The following is an 18227-nucleotide window of genomic DNA, read 5'->3' as shown; positions in this document are numbered from 1 at the left end:
GTCAGCCAGGACAGCCCCACAACATCCAGAGCCTTGAGGAAGCCGGGGTGAACTTCATCCACCCCTGGAGCCCTACCGCCAAGGAGTTTCCCTACCACCTCGACCACCTCAGCCCCAGTGTTGGACGAGCCACCCCCGGGGTCCCCAAACTCTGCTTCCTCTGCTCAGCAAAAGAGAGGAAAAAAGAGAGAAAGCCTAGCATACCAGACCTAGACTGTTTGTTTTAAACTAAATTTACAGACACTGGGGCTTCACATGGTGAGGAAATATCTACAGAATTTCTGCAGAAAATGTGTTATAATATTAAAAAGTGTCTTTTTAATATTAAAAAGACACTTCTGTAGATAATTGTGAATTTGCCTTTAAGCATACCAGACCAAATGGTGTTTTAAACAGGAAACTGACCCAAATTACCAGAATACAAACAATGTAGAGTGAACAGCACTTGTTATAAGAAACATTTTCATCATTATAATGTTGACTGTGCACTGCATTTAGCCAATCAGAAGAAATCATGAAGCAAATCATCTAGTTCTGGTTTGCGTTGCACACAAGGCTTTTTAATTTCATTTTCATAACAAAATAAAATAAAATATATACATGGCCACGTGGAAAGCAGAGCCTTGTGGCAGGATGGAATGTGGCAAGTTACATAGCACAGATTCTACCATGCAAAGCATTGAGTAACCACAGTCTCTACTCCCCCATTACAGATAACTGCAACTCCATTATTTTAAAGTTGAAATTTAAATGCTACAAAAATGCTACAAATGTTACAGTGCTCCTTTAACTTTCATCGTTATGCTGATGACACACAATTATATGTGTCAGTTAAACCAGCCTATAATCTCTCATTTACTAAGATGGAAAACTGTGCTAAAGATATAAATTGACTGTATGTCAAGTAATTTCATTCTACTCAACTTAGAAAAAACAGAGAATCTTGGTGCAAAAAAATAATTGGTTCAAACAGTGCCAGAAGTAAACTTGACGTCAGACTTTCTCATTTCTCATTTTAATCAGGTATATCAGTGGAATATGTCTTGCTTATTGGATGATCCAGTAAAATCCTGAATAAGCATCAGTTGGTCCAGAATGCCACAGCCAAGGTTCTTACACATACTAATCCTAGTTTGATCACATTAGAATCATACACTGGCTGCCAAACAATGCCACAATAAATTATAAAGTTCTGCTATTGACATAAAAAGCTATAATTGGCCTCCTCCCTCAGTACTTCTGTGAATTTTTTTTATATTGAGAACTATCATGCCTACTTAGATCACAGGGTCTGGCTGACTGTTTGTGCCTAGATTGATTACATCTACTGCAGAGAGAGGGAATATAGAGCCCCCAAGATTTGGAATAAATATCCAGTCCATGTTAGGGACTCAGATACAGCTGCAGTCTTTAAGTTCAGTATTGAAACCTATTTATTTAGTCAAGCATGTATTGATAACATTTCTGTTAGACAAAAAGGAGCAGATCTGGAGATTCTGGGACATTTTCGTAATCTGAGATGTCAGTGGTGTTGTCCCACGCTCTCTCTTAATCCCTCTGGTTTGTTGATGGTGGAAAAGAGAGGCGCTGATGTCTTGGGGACCCTGGGTGCAATGTTGCTTTGGCATGCCCACTTGGGGCTAGGAGCCAGAATTGTGTAAAGCAGATTTGTGGCAAAATGCTCTATAAATATAGCTGAACTGAATTGATGCACTCATACTAGTGCAACACACTACCAACACGTCAGTGCCACTAGAGCTCTGAGATTAATCCACCAGCCAAATAACACCTACACTATGGTGGTCATGTAGGGGTCCTAACCACAAAAGAAGAGAGTGAACAGGCGCTAAAGTATACAGAGGAACATATAAAAAAATCTGTAATTGGAGGACTACAAAGTGCTCATGGATGGTCAGTGGAGCCGAGAGTACAGACAGTGAGTGTAGAAACAAGGAGGTGGACATAATGTTACGGCTGACAGGTATATTTCACTTCTGATAGATATTCTAATTAAACAACACACCAAACTGATATTTTACCTGAATAAACTCTTGATTTGCACTGAAGAGGTTCTTTGAGCATACTAGTGCTGAGTTTTATGGTACAGTACAATAAACTATCTAAACTACAACAATACAGTGAAAAAAATCGTCTAAATAAATTGTTATGAATATTATAGCTAACATTTTCATAAAGCATTTACTGCGTTAACTAACCTTCCTTCTCTAGAAACGGCGAACAGAACCCCCTCTTTCTGGAAGGGCAGAAGCCTCTTCTGTAACTTCTCTGGAAGAAGCAAGTCATCATAGTCTCTGCTCTTGAAAGACTCTGCTCTTGAAAGACCCGAGTCTTTACGCTGAGTTGTACTCATCATCTTGTCGTGTTTACGACCCCAACTCCGCCATGAAAAGACTGGAGACCTAAAACAGAGGCCGAGAACCAAGTCACGGATAAAGAACACAGAAGGTGGTTACGTTGTCCCAAAGCTCGGGGCTTTTTTTCGTTTAAAAACGCCCCTGCGTTTAATACAAAAATAAAAAACTGTTATTTTGAAATATGCAACATCATATATCTGGCTGTGTTGCTGTAGCTAAAGGAACACGTTGTTTACGTTAGAGCTGCGCGCGTCGCCATTTGACATTTCGCGGCAAAGTGGAAATTCAGCGCTTGACGTCACGTCCGTGCGAGCCGCGGACAAGTCAAATAATATAGATATTTTAGGGTGGTCATAACTATAATTATACAGCCCTATAAGTAACTTATCTGAGTTGCATATTTATTATTATTAATTATTAACTGAGTTAATTATTAATATGAGTATTAATCACCAGAGAGGCTTGTTTATTCCCAGTAATAATGCTAAATATATAATATATAATGAAAATACTACCATTTGAATATGGTCTTAATGGGTTTGACTGCTCATTTCTCTCATGATATATCTACTAAAACAAAAATATCACATTTTCAAGACATTCATTCACTCGTTTGTTCGTTCATTCATTCATCTTCAGTAACAGTTTTAGCTTAAACTCCAATGAAATCAGCTTGGATATCATCACACACTCATCCAGCTGTGGAGATAGCAATACACCTACCAACATGTGTTTTTTGGATTGTGGAAAGAAATCAGGGCACCCAGAGGCGCACCACAGCAGACATTCGCTGTGCCAGGAACTGTTTCCTAATCACTATTTTGGGGTTCTCTCATTTTGTAGCAGTGTCTGAAAACACAGTGGACAAATTTCAGTCCACTAAAACAATCCCACAATACATGGCAAAAAAATAAAAATAAAATAAAAGTACAACCCATATATATATATATTAACAGATAGCCAATTACCCATCATCTGTTGTGTTATTTGGTAAAAGCCTGCATGATGTAGTGTGTAGTGTTTGAATTCATTTACTACCCCACTGAATTCATCATTCATTAATTCATTCATTATCTGTAACTGCTTATCCAGTTCAGGGTGAGTGGATAATATAGACAATAGTGAATAAGGAGCAGTTTCGTACACAGGGACCGAAAGAGGCAGTATCAAACGGGCAAATTCAGACAACCTAGGTTTCTTACGTCATTAACAAACCCCAGCAGAGATGAGCGGTTATGTGTTACTGGAGACCAGCCGGTGACTTTAAATGCAAGTGGAGGCGGGGCCTGTTTTGACATTTTTATCCCCTGATTGGCTGAAAGAGCTGCCACTCACTCTACTTCAACCTGTCCGATCATTTTGCTGCTTCTCTTGTCTCCTCCTCTGGACACGTTCAATCCGCGCTCTCGTATCCACACTAGAACGCACACTTGTGTTCTCCTCCCACTGTCCGGCCCATTAACTAGGAAGCCTACTTAGGGCACAAATCCAGATATTGGCCGGAGACGTGTAGCTCGTTGTCGCTGACTGATTGACTTGCTCAATTTAGCAAGCTATCGTTACATGCTTCTGTGATATTGATTTTGTTTTTGATTCTGGAAAGTTTCAGATTTTCTCGTTCATTACCGGTATGTGTGCGTTTGATTCCTTGCTCTCAATTTACTTGGTCATAAATAATGTTATATGGGTTTATATCCAAAAACGGAGGCCTTTAATGTAAGGGCTACACTTAGCTTAAGGTGAGTAGCTGGTTTTTAGGGTTTTAGCCGGTGGTTTTAAAGGAGCAGGCTGTGTGTGGCTACTTCGTCGAGCTAGCGCTTCAGTGTCGGCATGTCGGACACGACGGCATTTAAAAGCTTTGAAATGGTTTCAAGAATTGCCAACTTACCTTAATAACAAAGCTCTTTTGTTGTAGAAGGGAACTGTGCGACTTGGACGGATTCGCAAACAAAGAGTCATTAAAACCGGCTCGCTGTTTTTGCGTCGCCTCATAACGTTAACGTTAGCTTCGTTGTTACACGAGTTAGCTCACAGTTTGCTAAATGAAACGCGAAAACAGATAGCTGGCATTTATCACGAAAATAAAGAAAGAAATCTCCAGCTTTATAACTATTTACTTGCTTCTGTTTTAACCGAGTCGCTAGCTGCTCTACTTCATACCCTGGGTACATTGACGTTTGTCAATGTAACTTAATAGAGTGGGCCTGGCTCCAGGTTAGGGACATATTACAAAGTGGGTTTCCCGCAAATCTGTAGAGGACATAAAGAAGCATAATGTTAAATGTACAATGAATTTAAATTGTGGCCAGAGGTCTCCAGAATGTGCTGTGCCTGGATGATTAACAAGAAATCAAATGTTTCACAAAGCTCCATATACTTTACTGTACTACAGGCTTTGGTGAAATCTTAAAACAGCCTTGTTTTTTAAATACCAGAGCTATTGACAAATGGTTGGTCATTGAATTCGCAAATCCGCTTTTGTAATGTTAGTAATAAATAGTGAGCAATAAGGCATACATATCTTATGATGTTTTAACCCAGTGCAATAGAGGACTAATTTTAAACCAGTCCCCCAAACATCTGGGCATACTTTTTTTAGTCTCTTACAAATTACAAACACTCTTACAAATTTTATTAAACGTATGCTCTATTTCTGATGAAGCATTTGGTTGATTATTGTTGTATGAGTGCATAGTGCTTATCCAAAAAAATCTAATCAAATGTCATGTTGTGTAATGTCTACTACGACAATGTGACCAAAATTTATATCACAATATATTCCTCAATTTCAGTCAGTATGATATAATATAAAGCCACAGAAAAACTGCCAAGAACTGAAAGCTACATAAAGGTCTTTTCAGTACAAATATTATTAAACCCATTTTAAATTTGAGTGCAATGAACTGATGGCAGCCCCCTGTAATGACCGTCAGTCAGTGACAGATGCTGTAAATAATATACTGAAATATTGAAAACGTTTTTAAAAACATATTATTGTTATTGAAACACATTATATTTCAATATATATGGATATTGTGTTATTGTCCAGCCCTAATGTCAACCTATTTTTTAGATTAAAAAAAGGCTGGAAGTAATTGTGCCTTAAAGAATAATGTTTTGAAAAGACATATTTCTGGCCCTTTTTAAAAGCAGAATTTTAAAATTAGTTTGTAGTATGCCGAGTAATAGGTCAAAAGCTACTGTTCATGTCCCAATATCATAGTCTGTATATGAAAATAAAGCTACAGACATAATCAGATTTGATTTCACTCTTTTTTATGTTTTCAAAAAAAAAAAACAACAACAAACAAGCACACATTTGTGTTTTGTATAACAGTGAGGTAGTTCTGGTCATAATATAATTACCCATTACCCATATTAACGACTCTGAGTAAAAGCCTAGTTTGACTGTGATTAAATAAAAAAAAAAAAATGGGATTTAAAAATAAATATAAATAAAATAGAAAACAAAAGTGTTCCAAAACTGGCATTTTGTCTCGTGTGTGTATATATTTTAAGGAGTAGTTTCCTTGCCTCCTCCAGAAGTTACATGGTATAGTTTCTGCAGTGCTGAGCCCTGAATAGCAAAGACAGATGCCTTGCATTTTGAATGAGGTGCAAGAGAAGCTCGTACACACATCACAAGTGAACCTTGGGATAAAATAAGAGATACAGGATTTGTGGCAGTTCAAGTAGTTTGCCTTTAGCAAACTAATTTTCCAGAACACATTAAAGAACTTTACAAGTGACATAATGTTTAAAAAAAAACTTGTTAATCTTGTTCAGTGTGCTCTGGAAGACACGCTAGAATGTCTTTGTTTACAATGATCTAAAGTCAATTATTTCAGCAGACCCCAATGCCCATTACTCCACCAATAACAGTGGGTGAATTTAGCTGGATTAATAATCAGAGAGGGGAAAAAATCAATAATTATTATTTTTGCTATTTTCTCTGCTCTCTTTGCTTTTCTCTTTACTCTGAGCTAAATTTACCATTTGAGGTAGATAATTAGTGTAAACAGTGTCCTTTTGTGTTTTGTCAAAACCGAAATGCTTCTTGGGTACGTTTTGCTGATTATCTGCATGAATATAATGCAAATAAGGTTTGGCGTTATGATAAATATTCAGACTTGAAGGGTAAATATACAGCCTTAACTCATTGGCTTAGCTCATTGGTGACGTCATGGTAGCAGGCCAGACTCTTATGATGCTTTTCCACCGCATGGGTCTGGCTCTGCACAGCTCGGCACACTTAAAGCTTGTCGCTTTTCCATTGGCAGGGCTCCCCCATGAAGTGCAGCCAGTGACGTTACAAAACCCTGTTTCTAACAGGAATCACAGGCTTTGAAAACCACAACAACGATGCTGGTAAAGTTAGGCGCCATTTACTCATTGAGTATTAGTGTGTTGTTTTTGTTTATTGGACTGAAGACCACTCTGTGCCCCAGTTCTCACAGATCAGTTTGTGTTGGACTTGAATGTGCTCTGCATTTCATGGTGATAGACAGGTCTCTATGGCCAATAAGTGCGCTGCAGGGTTTACACATCGCCATATAGTGCCTACTCAGCACAGTTGGAACACAGACTGAAAACTTACCTGGTTCCAGGCACAAGGTAACAGGTTTGGCCAATGGAAAGCAAAAGAATAGAGTCATGTAGGTTCCATGCAGTGGAAAGGCTCCATTATTGAGCAGCTTTGACCAATCTAGAATCCATCCCCAGGAATTTATTTTTTTCTTTTGCTCACCCCTACGCCCCCACCCAGCAAGTTGAACTGTAAAGGTAGGTCACACTGATAAATGCTAAATTTAAGTTCATTTTTGTAACCTGTTTGCATAAATTAAATGAAAAAAAAGCATTCAGCCTTACTTATCACACTTGTGATAAAAAAATGTTTTTGAGCTTAAAAAACAAGCTATACAGTGCTAGGAGAGTAACTTGTAATATTAGCTGAGGTAATTTGGCCTTAGTATTTGTTTACGAAAAAACTCAAGGTTTTGAACGCAAATGCACATTTGTTAAAGGGGACATATTATGCCACTCTTTAAACGTTAGAATAGACCTATAGGCTATACAAAACATGTTCATTTCACTCTCAAATAAAGAGATCTCACCAGCTCTATTATTGCCAGTTTCAGTCCCTTTCAGAATGAGCTGTTTAAGGTCTCTGACAATTTTATGAAAATAAGCTGTTGCATGGCCACACCACACCCATCCCGTGTTTATGCAGGTGAAGGGTGGTACCAGGCTGATTCTATACAGATTTTCTTATTGTGATATTACAATAAGGGAGCCATCCAAACAGCTTGTAGAAGCATATGATTCCTCACACCAAAATCTTTCAAATGATTCACAGAAAACGGATGGATGTCTTTGTTTCATGCATGGAGTGTTTATAGGAGCAGTAGAGACCAAAGTGGAAATAAAAGCATGCAAAAAGTGGGTTTTGCTTATGTCCCCTTTTAATGGTGTCTTTCACAACGAGTCTGAATCTGACGGATTTTGATGTTGCCTCAGAATTAGAACCGGTTCTATTTCCTGTATTTTGCAGTTGCATTAAAATCAGGCTGACCAATCAGAGGGCCATAGTTATAGTTGCAGACCAAACAAATGAGCTGGAAGACGGCTGCTGAACAGCTCGTCTTGTTCATAGTGTAACCCAAAAGCTTAGAGAACAAGCAACACACTACCTACCAAAATTTAGTGGTTAAAGAAAATATTTTTTTAATGAGAGGAGCAACACGCAGAAGCAGAGACTCCAACTCACTGGCCTATGGAAACACTGCTATATTCCCATGTTGGTCTGTAGACTGGGGTGAATTCAATGTGTGTCATTTAATTAGTGTTTTAAAGTAAAATGATATATTCATCGTTGCTCTTACTCAGTTGATTCATATCTTCTTCATCATCTTGCATCTTTCCAGTGTTGAAACAAAAAAATGCACACTTCACACTTGGTGTGAAGGTTTCCTCTATGTTAAAAATTGCATTCGTTTGTTTCATGCGAAATAAATTCATACTGTGTGTGAATAGGCCTTAAATGTCCAGTCATGATCTTCTGTGGACTTGATGTGGCTTTAATGAAATATAGTACAGTCCTAATGTTACCTGGGACGTGCAGTCTCTGTGTGCGGAGTAGTGGCGCGGTGTGTCACAGGCTTTACGCTAATTTGCAAATGTTCTTTTCAACTGTAAAGTTAAAGTTTAAAAAAAAAAAAAGTACTTTGCAGAAGTTAATTGTGATTTCTTGACTTTTCATAAAATCCTGATGCATTGGTGGCAGGTGCTGCAAATGAATATAGAATAGAGGTCCATGCATTGTGTTAATGGGATACATTTGGAATAGGATCAATCATTCTTTTATTATTGTAGTACTTATTTTTCAGAGACTTTGAATCTTTAGTCTGTTTTGAATAATAAAATACAAAAAAAGGCAACAACGGTCTGTTTTGCAACCATTGGCTGTATCTGTAAACGTACAGATGAGGAAAGTATGGCTGAAAGACTACTTGTGTTTCTCTTTAAACATTTTTTTTTTAAATAGACAGCTTGTAGTCACTCTGAAATATATTTACTCATAGCCGACATTCTTGGCCTAACTTTGAGAGCAGCAAACATGCTTTGAAAGTATTTAACCTTGAAGAGGGTCATTCTGCTTGTTGCACTGTGACTTATGCTCACTTAATCTCTGTTTAGCTGAGTCTAAAGTTAGATTAAGTGAAATTCCACGGATCGTTTTTAATTTAGTCTTTATTCACCATAGTGAATTAGTTCATTATAGACATGTCAGCAGTATACAGCAGAGGGAGTTTTAATTGCAAAGGGACAGCTTGCAGAGCCAGTTTTAATCACACTCTGGAGGCTTGTGGAGAGTTCACTAGCAAATCTTTTCAAGCCATTTTTTCTTTACCTCTGGTCTAATCTGCACTACATCTCTAAACATTTAAGACAGATGCTGTGTCCCAAAACCACATACTACCACACTAGATAGTGTGTGTTAAAAAAAAAGAAATAAATAAAAATAATAAATTCATCACTGTTGAACATTAATTTATTAGTCTAGTATGTGAGGTAAAGTAGAGTGTTGTTTGGTGATTCTGCTGGGATGTTTGTGTTGTGGGTCATCCTGTATTCATTTGAGCCTATTTAAAAGAGAAGGTAGTATTGCTGGTTTACTGTGGGCTAGTAGGATTAACCAAAAAAAAAAAAAAACTGTAGTCACTGTAGTTTCCTTTCCTTTTTTTTTTATAACAGTGCGTGTGTGTGTGCACACAATTGCTGTGATTGGCATGAACACTGGATTTTCTTTCCTCTGTTCAATTTGGTCCATGTTTGTCTGGCTGCAGACTACTTACTTGTCATTAGTGCACAACATCTTGCTGTCTGTCCAGCTGAATGATGACTTAGGTTAAATTTATGGATCTGTGTTTAATTATTATTATTATTAATTTGTATCTGAGTAGGGGTCTATTCACGGATGTGAAAACCTGAAATGCATATAGCATCAAAGCCTGTGGTTTTAATGCAAACTGTAGGCATGAACTGATTATTCTCACTAGGTAAGTTATCTTGACCTGTTTGAAGCTTGTGTGAAGTGTATTGCTACGTGAACATGGCTGTGCTGCCCTGTTTCTGTCAACACAGAAAATAAATAGTGCAAGTGGCAAGAAGTGGTAAGAAATTATCTTAATCTGCGTCAGACAGGACAGTTCTCACTTTGGTCTAATTTCAATGTTTCAGTGTGCTGTCCAAAAAAGGCAAGTTAATTTCTGAGCTGTAAATAGTAGGCCTGAATTATTTGTGCTTTTCTGAAAAATATTGTTATTAAAGAGTATGACTGCACTCTAAAATTAAACCCAAGGCTTTATTTCTGCCAAGATTTAATGCTGAATATCCTCCACTGCCAATTCATAATATTTTATTATAATATCATAATATTTAGTTCATAAAATTTTTATTGGAGTGAATTATGTAGTATATATTATAAGGTGCAAATCTTACCATTTAAATATTGACATTCAGACATTGTAATTTATAAAACTGACATGTCGTTTGGCTCAAAGGCATGATATGTGAATTTCTCACTCACTGGCCAAAGTGCTGTACAAAATAAAATGAACTCAAAACAAATGACTGAAAGCTTGGCCTTTTAATAAGACTCAAATGCTTAAGTGAATAAAGATGTTTTGAAGTTAAACTTAAAATTATCTATTGTGATTCTTTTACAAAAATTGGAATCCTGTTCTATAGGCAGCTACAGTCCTTTAAACCTCAACTGTGAGTGAGGGATGTCCAAGAGCATTAGGTTGGACGGCTGTAGAGCACATGGGGTGGAATGTAAACGGAACAGGTCCGTGGAAAGCTTAAAAATAAATTAAAAAAAAAATAACTAACACTTTTAAATCATCTGTGTTTCACTGGTAACCAGTGCAGTGACACAAGTACAGGGGTAATTTTCTCCCTGTGTCAGCTTAATACACAAAATATTAACCTACTCCAACATTTCTTACTATCAAGAGGTGATGAACTCTTGCTATGACAGTACACATCATAGCAAGCTGCAGCTGCAGCACTGTCTGCCATTTCCCCCCCCAAAGACTGAAACACTGCGTGTAGTGTACAATGTAGGTCATACAATAAATTTCTGCACTTAAATAGTGCATTATATGTCAGCTAATATAGCCATATATGTTTTCATTAAGGTTCACGTCCCTGTGTCTAACATTTAATGTGCAGTCCATGTGTATTAAAATTGGTTTTATACTACATGAGGAGTAGGACACTGGGACAGAGCCTAAAATGTTTCAGACGTGAGATGTTCCTCCCTTTTTTGTTTCTTGTTGGATTGTGGGACAGTAGTATCCATCATTCCTATACTCAGAAATCAACTGGATTATATGCATTGTGGATTTTTTAGTATACTCAACTTGGACACTTGTAACTAATACATTTCAAACATTCAAACATTGCTAGAATAAACATTAAGTGCACAATAGGGTTGCGGCTTCAGTTTAGGGTACGGGTTAATGGATTGTTGATGTTGACACTTTCTGTTTGCATAATAGAATAAGAATCTATAGTTGACGTCATGTTTTTAATTGGATTAAGTAGCTGAAAAATTAAGAAATTAGTTTACATACTGGAGTAGAATCTATAGAAATATAATTTCAGAATACTGATAAAGCATTTTGAGGGGTGTGTGTATATCTCAGAAACATTTATCTCCCGACATGTATTAAACAAAGGTGCCATTTAAGTATTAGAACACGAGAGGGAGTGTGTTATCATAAGCCAAAACTAGTGCTGTAGCCCATCTCAGCCGTGCTGTTCTATGGAGTGTTCTATTGCTTTTATACAACAGTTTGGGTAATAAATCATGAAATAAATAAAAAAAAAAGCTGGGAAAGTAGTGTCAAAAATGTTTATAAAATTAGTAAATCCATCTGGCAAATTATAGCTCCTTAACAAGTAGCCAAGTAGCTTGTTGCTATGTTACAGTAACGAATTCTACTGCACTCAACACCCAGACTAGATCAGCCTCAGCTCACCACTGTATAAATTACCTGCCGAGTAAACTCTCCAGACCCCTAATCTGCTGAATAAACTACTCCAGATAATCTTGCTTCTGCCCAAGAGAGTCTTTATCTAGCTTGGTGAGCTTGGTCGAGCTGCAACTATCTCAATTTTCAGCATGTTCACTTTGTAAGGCACCATAAGAGTTAACCAGCCATAATTCATTATACTTCTAATATAACACACATTTATATTGAACCGCGGTGGCATGACTTAAATTTAACCATTTTGTGCTTGGTTCTAAACCCACCGTCATGGCTTACATCTATTGTTAGTGCACTATGTAGGGAATGGGGAGTGATTTGAGATGCCCTGAATGTGCAGCTAAAAAAATGCTCCTCACAAACGCTAAGGACGGTTACAGCAACTGAATCTCCAATGGGCTTTCCCTCCACTGGCTTCGTCTCAAGTCATTAATTATCAACTTATATTGTATGTGTTGAATTAAATGGTCTGTGGTGCCAGTCACTGCCATCAGTCTCCATTTATTTCAAGTTAAACCTGAGTTAAACGTGTTAATTGATTGAGTATAATTGGTACATGATTTTTATCTGTATTAGTATTCTTGAAGTAAAGTGAAGACAGTATATTGGTGTGAAAAATTAATTGAAGCTAATTTAGCAGTGAAAAATATAATAATGACAGCTGAACTGCAGCGTAGAACGTTTTTAGCAACAGCGTTCAGTGGACTGACACAGTGGTTGTGGAAAAAAATGTTATGGTGAAATAAAGCATGCTTTAGAATGCTTCTCAACCAGAATGCGCGACTGGAACTAACTGTTGTATAATTTATGATGTCACATCCCACAGTGTGCATTGAGAGGTACTGTAGAACCCCTAGTAAATTATGTCCTGAATTTTTGGTTATGCATGCTCAGAATTTGTCATATTGCATTCAAGAAAAATGCAGAATTTTGCTTATTTATAAAAGTATATACTTTTATATAATTTGAATCCCTTAGCTACAGACGGAAATTATGCCTGATAGGGACTAGCAGTGTTGCATAAGCCATCCTGTTTGAGTTGGAGAGAATATTTCAAAAGTACATCTGCTTTGTGTGAATTTCATAACTGCAAAGACATGCCCAGAAAACAAATAAATGGACAGTTAACAGAACAGAAACTGGGATATGTGTTGGATTCCGAAGCGTATCGCAATGTCTGTGCTAAGACAGCTCAGTGCCTGTTCCACTTTGACACGACTTTGTTGCCAGACGTCACAGTGGAGCTGCAGGCAAACCTAAAGCTACAGTGACCTGCTCTCCGTACTGTTCAGGATGTTTCTGCCTAATGAGGATGAGCCATTATCCACTCAGCAACACTGCTCAGCTTCTTCCTGCCGCATTCATTTTCCTCCAACACACTGATCAGAGATCAGCTTTTTGTGCTGTTGTTGGGCTGCAATACATATGGGTTGGCTAGGAGGAATTATCCCCACTCCCCTTTAAAAAAAAAAAAAAAAAAAAAAAAAAAAAAAAAAAAAAAAAAAAAGCCAAAAAATAGTCTGTGTTTCCGTCCCCTCTACCCTTCGGGAGCTCGTTAGATGCTGTCTGTTATTGCAGCCCCTCTTCATCGGCCGTTTCCTGCACACTTTAGGGTGGCTCCGGCCTCTGTGGGGAGCACGTAAATAAACACATTTGTCACTTCTCTTCTCAAAGCAAATTGCATCGCGGGCCTTAATTATACAGCAGGGCTCCTCTGCCTGCTTTATAATGCAGATGAGGCTGAAGAGACATGGCGCTTTGGCAGCATTTGTATGAATCCTCCCCCTCTTTCTCTTGCAGGAAAGAGAACAGAGACCTAGGAGAATGCTGCACTCCTTTTAGAGCTATTTTTTTTATTTAAATAAAATAATAAGATCTTAATGTTTTCAACCAAAGTCATTAAACCCAAGGAGGCTAAGTTTATTAAATCAGTCTTTGTTGGCCATAATTGACTGTGGCTATTTTTAAAGCAGTTTGTTTACTTATTTTTATGTGCCAGTCATTGGTTTGTTTTCTATTGTCATAACTATCCTAGTTTTACCTGACCACAGTCTCAAGGATTTTATATTCTGTGCCAAAGAAGAGACCTTTGTAATGTTTGGTAATGGACTATTTCTACATTCTTCTGTGCACCCATTTATGTTTGACTTTCTCCTCAGATGTCTAATTCACCTTTAGCTTAGAGCTGGGCAAATATGATAATAAAAAAAAAAAAAATTAAGTTTTTTTTTTATATTGATTTATTTCAATATTTATCGCAATATTTACATATTGTCACACTGTGATAAATGACATCCTTCTAAAGATTGTGTGTTGTCCTTGGTTGCATTAATTTGTTAAGTCAACAGCACACATCATTTAAATGCATTATTAACTGGTAAAACTAGGTATTGGATGATGACCTCAAATAATATGGACTGCCATGAGGTGAGATATATATATATATATATATATATATATATATATATATATATATATATATATATATATATATATATATATATATATATACATACACACGCCCCCGTATTGGTTCAAAATGGAACGTATCTTTTAGTGTTCAAATACGGGATGGTTGGCAACAATAGGTGTGCGTGTTCTGTCAAGAAAGCAATACAGACCTATAGCCAACGGTTAAACTGGAGACAGAACAGTTGTTGAAAATGAAACATTTAGTGGGGGCTAGAGCCCCCTAAAACAGGCCTAACGACGTCCATGCAGCAAGATAACGAAGTGAACTGAACGCCTGCTGGGCTACCTAATGGTGAGTGGTGTAAGCTTGCTCGCTCGTAACTCAGATCTCGGCTCACTTCATAAAGCAAAAATATCGACCAAGCAATGGCTCACTTGTTGATATATATACGTGTGTGTGTGTGTATATGTGTGTGTATATATATATATATATATATATATATATATATATATATATATATATATATATATATATATAATATTAAAAAACTTGGCACAAAGTTACAAAATTACATTGATTTATTTTTGATGACTAAAAAAGGTTGCACTGTGATTAACTAAAGATTTATCCAACAATGTGAATTAACAACATTTAGCAAATAAAGAGACATAAATACGTAGGCAGAGCACAAGTCAATTTTGGCGTCTTCACACTTTCACAAACACCATCTTTGAGCGATCCCTTGTCAGGTTGAGAACCTGTGGTTTCTAATACAGGTGCAAGATGTTTATCAAATCCAGTACTTATTTGACTTCCCATCAGCATTGATGTATGCAAAGCAACATATTGACTAAAGTCTCTAATTGTAGAGTGGTCATGTATGGACTTTGCGTCTGAGAGAATGGACAGCGAGTACTAGGGATCCCCTACTGATATTTCATTTATATTGCTATACTTAAAGTTTTTTTGTTAATGCTAATAAGATATATGTCTGAATGGACAACATTTTCTTATTTATTATCTGTATATTAAAAAAATTCAGAACCATGAAAAAATATTTACACAATGCTAAACAGCTTTTTACACGTTCATGAGGATATTTGTCATGATTGTAAAATGCACTTTCTAAGACCAGTGTTAGCATGCTTCTGTGTGATTTCTTAAATTAAGTCAGTGTTCTTTGGCATGCTTTAAGTTGCCATTAAACCACATGACATTTAGCCCAAAGAAGAAAAATGTTTGCCTCAAAATCGAGGTTGCTCTGTCAAGCTGCACTGAGCCTTATATCTGTCTAATGAAGGGTTTTCTCATTGTTTGTGCTGTGCAGTTTATCTCAGCATAGCCTAACACACTTCTTGACGATAAAAAACCTGTTTCTTAGTGAGCTAATTTCACCAACTGGTTTTGGAGGAAGGGAAAGGTTCAATAATAAGCAAACTAAGATAATTTTACACAGTTTAGAAGCGGTTCTAGCCAGCTATCAGGCACTTGGTTTAGCACACCACAGCAAATAATTTTCCAGTGAACTGAGGCTCTCACATAATTAGAAGATAAAGCCTCATACCTGTGAGTTGAGTGAAGGGTCTTCTGAGAATTTTGTCTGTTTACAACTTTCTTCCTCTCGATTTAAACCCAAGCTCAGTGTTAAACACACAACTGTGGTGGGCTACTGGATTTTTGTTTTTCAGACTGTTACTGACTCCAGTCAGTGAGATCCCACAGAACCCCCTCCCTGTGACTCACTTAAATGCACAAAAATGTTTTGCACATTTCCCCAAATAACGAGTATTACCTGTAGGAGAACATGCCACACAACATGCTGTTACAGCCTTTGTTCCTACTGTATTCTAACTTACCATACCACCTTAAATGATGAAACACTGGCACACTTTATGTATAGCGCTGTTTCTGAACCGTTTAAGGTGCAACGTAGCCACAACTATGTGCTATTCTACTAATCTCCAGCTCCCGCTGCAGTGTTTAGAGACTGCGCTCACTGTTTACCCATCCATGACCCAAAGACGTTTTTACATGTTTTTCTTTTTTTTTTTTTTAATCAACACAAGTAGCAGCATAAACAATAACCACAGCGAATTGTACCTCCATATTTGTGTGCAAGTTGTGTGCTTGGTTGGGCAGTTTGAAACATCCAGTTTGTTTATAATGCCCCGGCTTTAAATTCGAGCTGCATCTAGCATGGGTGTGTCTTGAAAAGTGTCTTGTTTACTCCATGTAGGGAATAATGAGTAGTAGGCCATTTCCAATAGGGCTGGCCCCAAGTTTTCAGGTATTCAGTTATTTGTTCGTTGGGTATGTATTCAGGTTTCTAATTTTGAGATTCATGTATTTATTTATTTTTTTTTTTTGATAAATGTGGTTATCAATAAAGGTAACGCTTCACCACATTCAGGCTCTACAGCAGTAAAAACAGTGCTCTCTCCACTCCACTCATCAACATAAAAATCTTTGTACAACTGAAACTCTGTCATGTAAAACAACCTAACATGCTAAAACAGCACACTTACAACAAAGAGAGGCGACGCCACCTTCCATTTTGTCAGCTTTGTGCCTGAAATTAGAGCACCTTCTCTCAAAATGGTTAAATTGTGTATACTCTGTGCCGTTAGTTAGTTGGTTAGTGAGCATAGCTAGCGAGCCAACCTGTAGACAGGGATATTAAAGCAGGGGTCGGAAGCAGACTTTGTCAATTACATCAATATACACCACCCACTCCCCCACATATTCAAATATTCACAGAATATTATGGCTCAGAAAACATAAAAATATTATTCAGGACAGCCCTAATTTCCAACATATATTCTTCTGGAAGTAGAATATGAAATTTGAACACATTTGAGTAAAGTCTGAAATTGTTATAAGTAAAATAAGCCGAAGAGGTTCATTTGCAAATGGTGGCCATCTTGAAGCAAAATTTCAACTTTTTTTCATAATTATTAATCAACAGACTCCTGTGAATATTTTGGCAACAAGGTCAAGAGAATTGGACAAAAATCCCCGGACTAGTTTGGAAAATTAGGAAAAATTAAGGACAATTTGATTCGGGCAAAATTGTGATCGTCATCGGCCAATCAGATGTCAGCAGCTGTTTGACAACCTTAACAAGGTCCAATCATCATGGTATTTGAATGGTATGTCCTTGGTGGCACTTCCTAAGGGTATAAAAAGTTTCGTAATAATAGCCATTAGGGGGCGCTATATCAAGAAAATATGATATATCCCAGAGAATATTAAGCGTATTGACACGCAGTTTACCTCTCTGTATACTTTGCAGAGGGCCTCACAACTTTGTAGTTGCAAGTGTTGTCAAAAAATGCATCGTATATTCTCAATCGCCAGTTGTTTACAATTGAATGTTTTCGAACTAGTCCGTGGAATATCGCTCTATTCCCAAACAATTGACCTTGTTAGAATCTGCAGAGTCTGTAGGTCAATAATTATCAAACAAAGTTCAACATTTGGACAAACTGTTGTTGTAATATATCAATTAATTGATGTGTGTGGAGCTTTAAACATTCTTTCAGCTGTAACTCAAACAAATTAAGCTCAGTTCAGAACAAATTTGACATACATATGTAGGGCCTTTCTCTGAAGAAGCATGTACAATATGACTCAAATATATGGGCGCTACAATTGGACAATAACTGATTAAAATGTTTTTTTTTTTGTGTGTGTGTGTGCGCTATAGCGCCATCTAGGATTGCAGTGGCACACCAATTTAATTCTATCTAATCCTCAGACTGATCAACCATGTGAAGTTTTGAAAGTTTTGGGGTAAGCGTTTTTGAGTTATATGTATACATATATATTGTGGAGTACATGCTGGATCTCAGGTATTGGGAGGGGCCTGTAAGCTACATGGTA

The 18227-nt window shown here is 37.2% G+C and overlaps 2 protein-coding genes across 8 annotated transcripts in view; one reads left to right on the top strand and one right to left on the bottom strand.

Annotated features, from left to right (window-relative positions):
- LOC136677970 (DNA annealing helicase and endonuclease ZRANB3-like) overlaps positions 1–4559 on the bottom strand; it is a 166776-nt gene extending 162217 nt beyond the window's left edge. For 2 of the 3 annotated variants that reach the window (XM_066655694.1, XM_066655696.1), the window contains exons 1-2: positions 4264–4559; positions 2217–2420 (exon numbers count right to left, since the gene is read on the bottom strand). In XM_066655694.1, the coding sequence (XP_066511791.1) occupies positions 2217–2420; positions 4264–4367 (308 nt within the window). In that variant the 5' untranslated portion in view covers positions 4368–4559. Of the gene's footprint in view, positions 1–2216; positions 2421–2611; positions 2697–4263 lie in introns of those variants that run through there. The other variant, XM_066655695.1, reaches the window with a different exon arrangement.
- The window catches only part of LOC136677972 (R3H domain-containing protein 1-like), a 90755-nt gene continuing 76396 nt past the window's right edge, over positions 3869–18227 (top strand). For all 5 annotated transcript variants that reach the window (XM_066655701.1, XM_066655697.1, XM_066655703.1 and 2 more), the window contains exon 1: positions 3869–4003. The gene's annotated coding sequence lies outside the window, so the exon portion shown is untranslated. The remainder of the gene's footprint in view (positions 4004–18227) is intronic.

The sequence above is a fragment of the Hoplias malabaricus genome, chromosome Y (assembly GCF_029633855.1).
Source record: "Hoplias malabaricus isolate fHopMal1 chromosome Y, fHopMal1.hap1, whole genome shotgun sequence".
NCBI lineage: Eukaryota > Metazoa > Chordata > Actinopteri > Characiformes > Erythrinidae > Hoplias > Hoplias malabaricus.
Note: the sequence above shows the minus strand (reverse complement) of the source record. Positions and strands in the feature narration are given on the sequence as shown.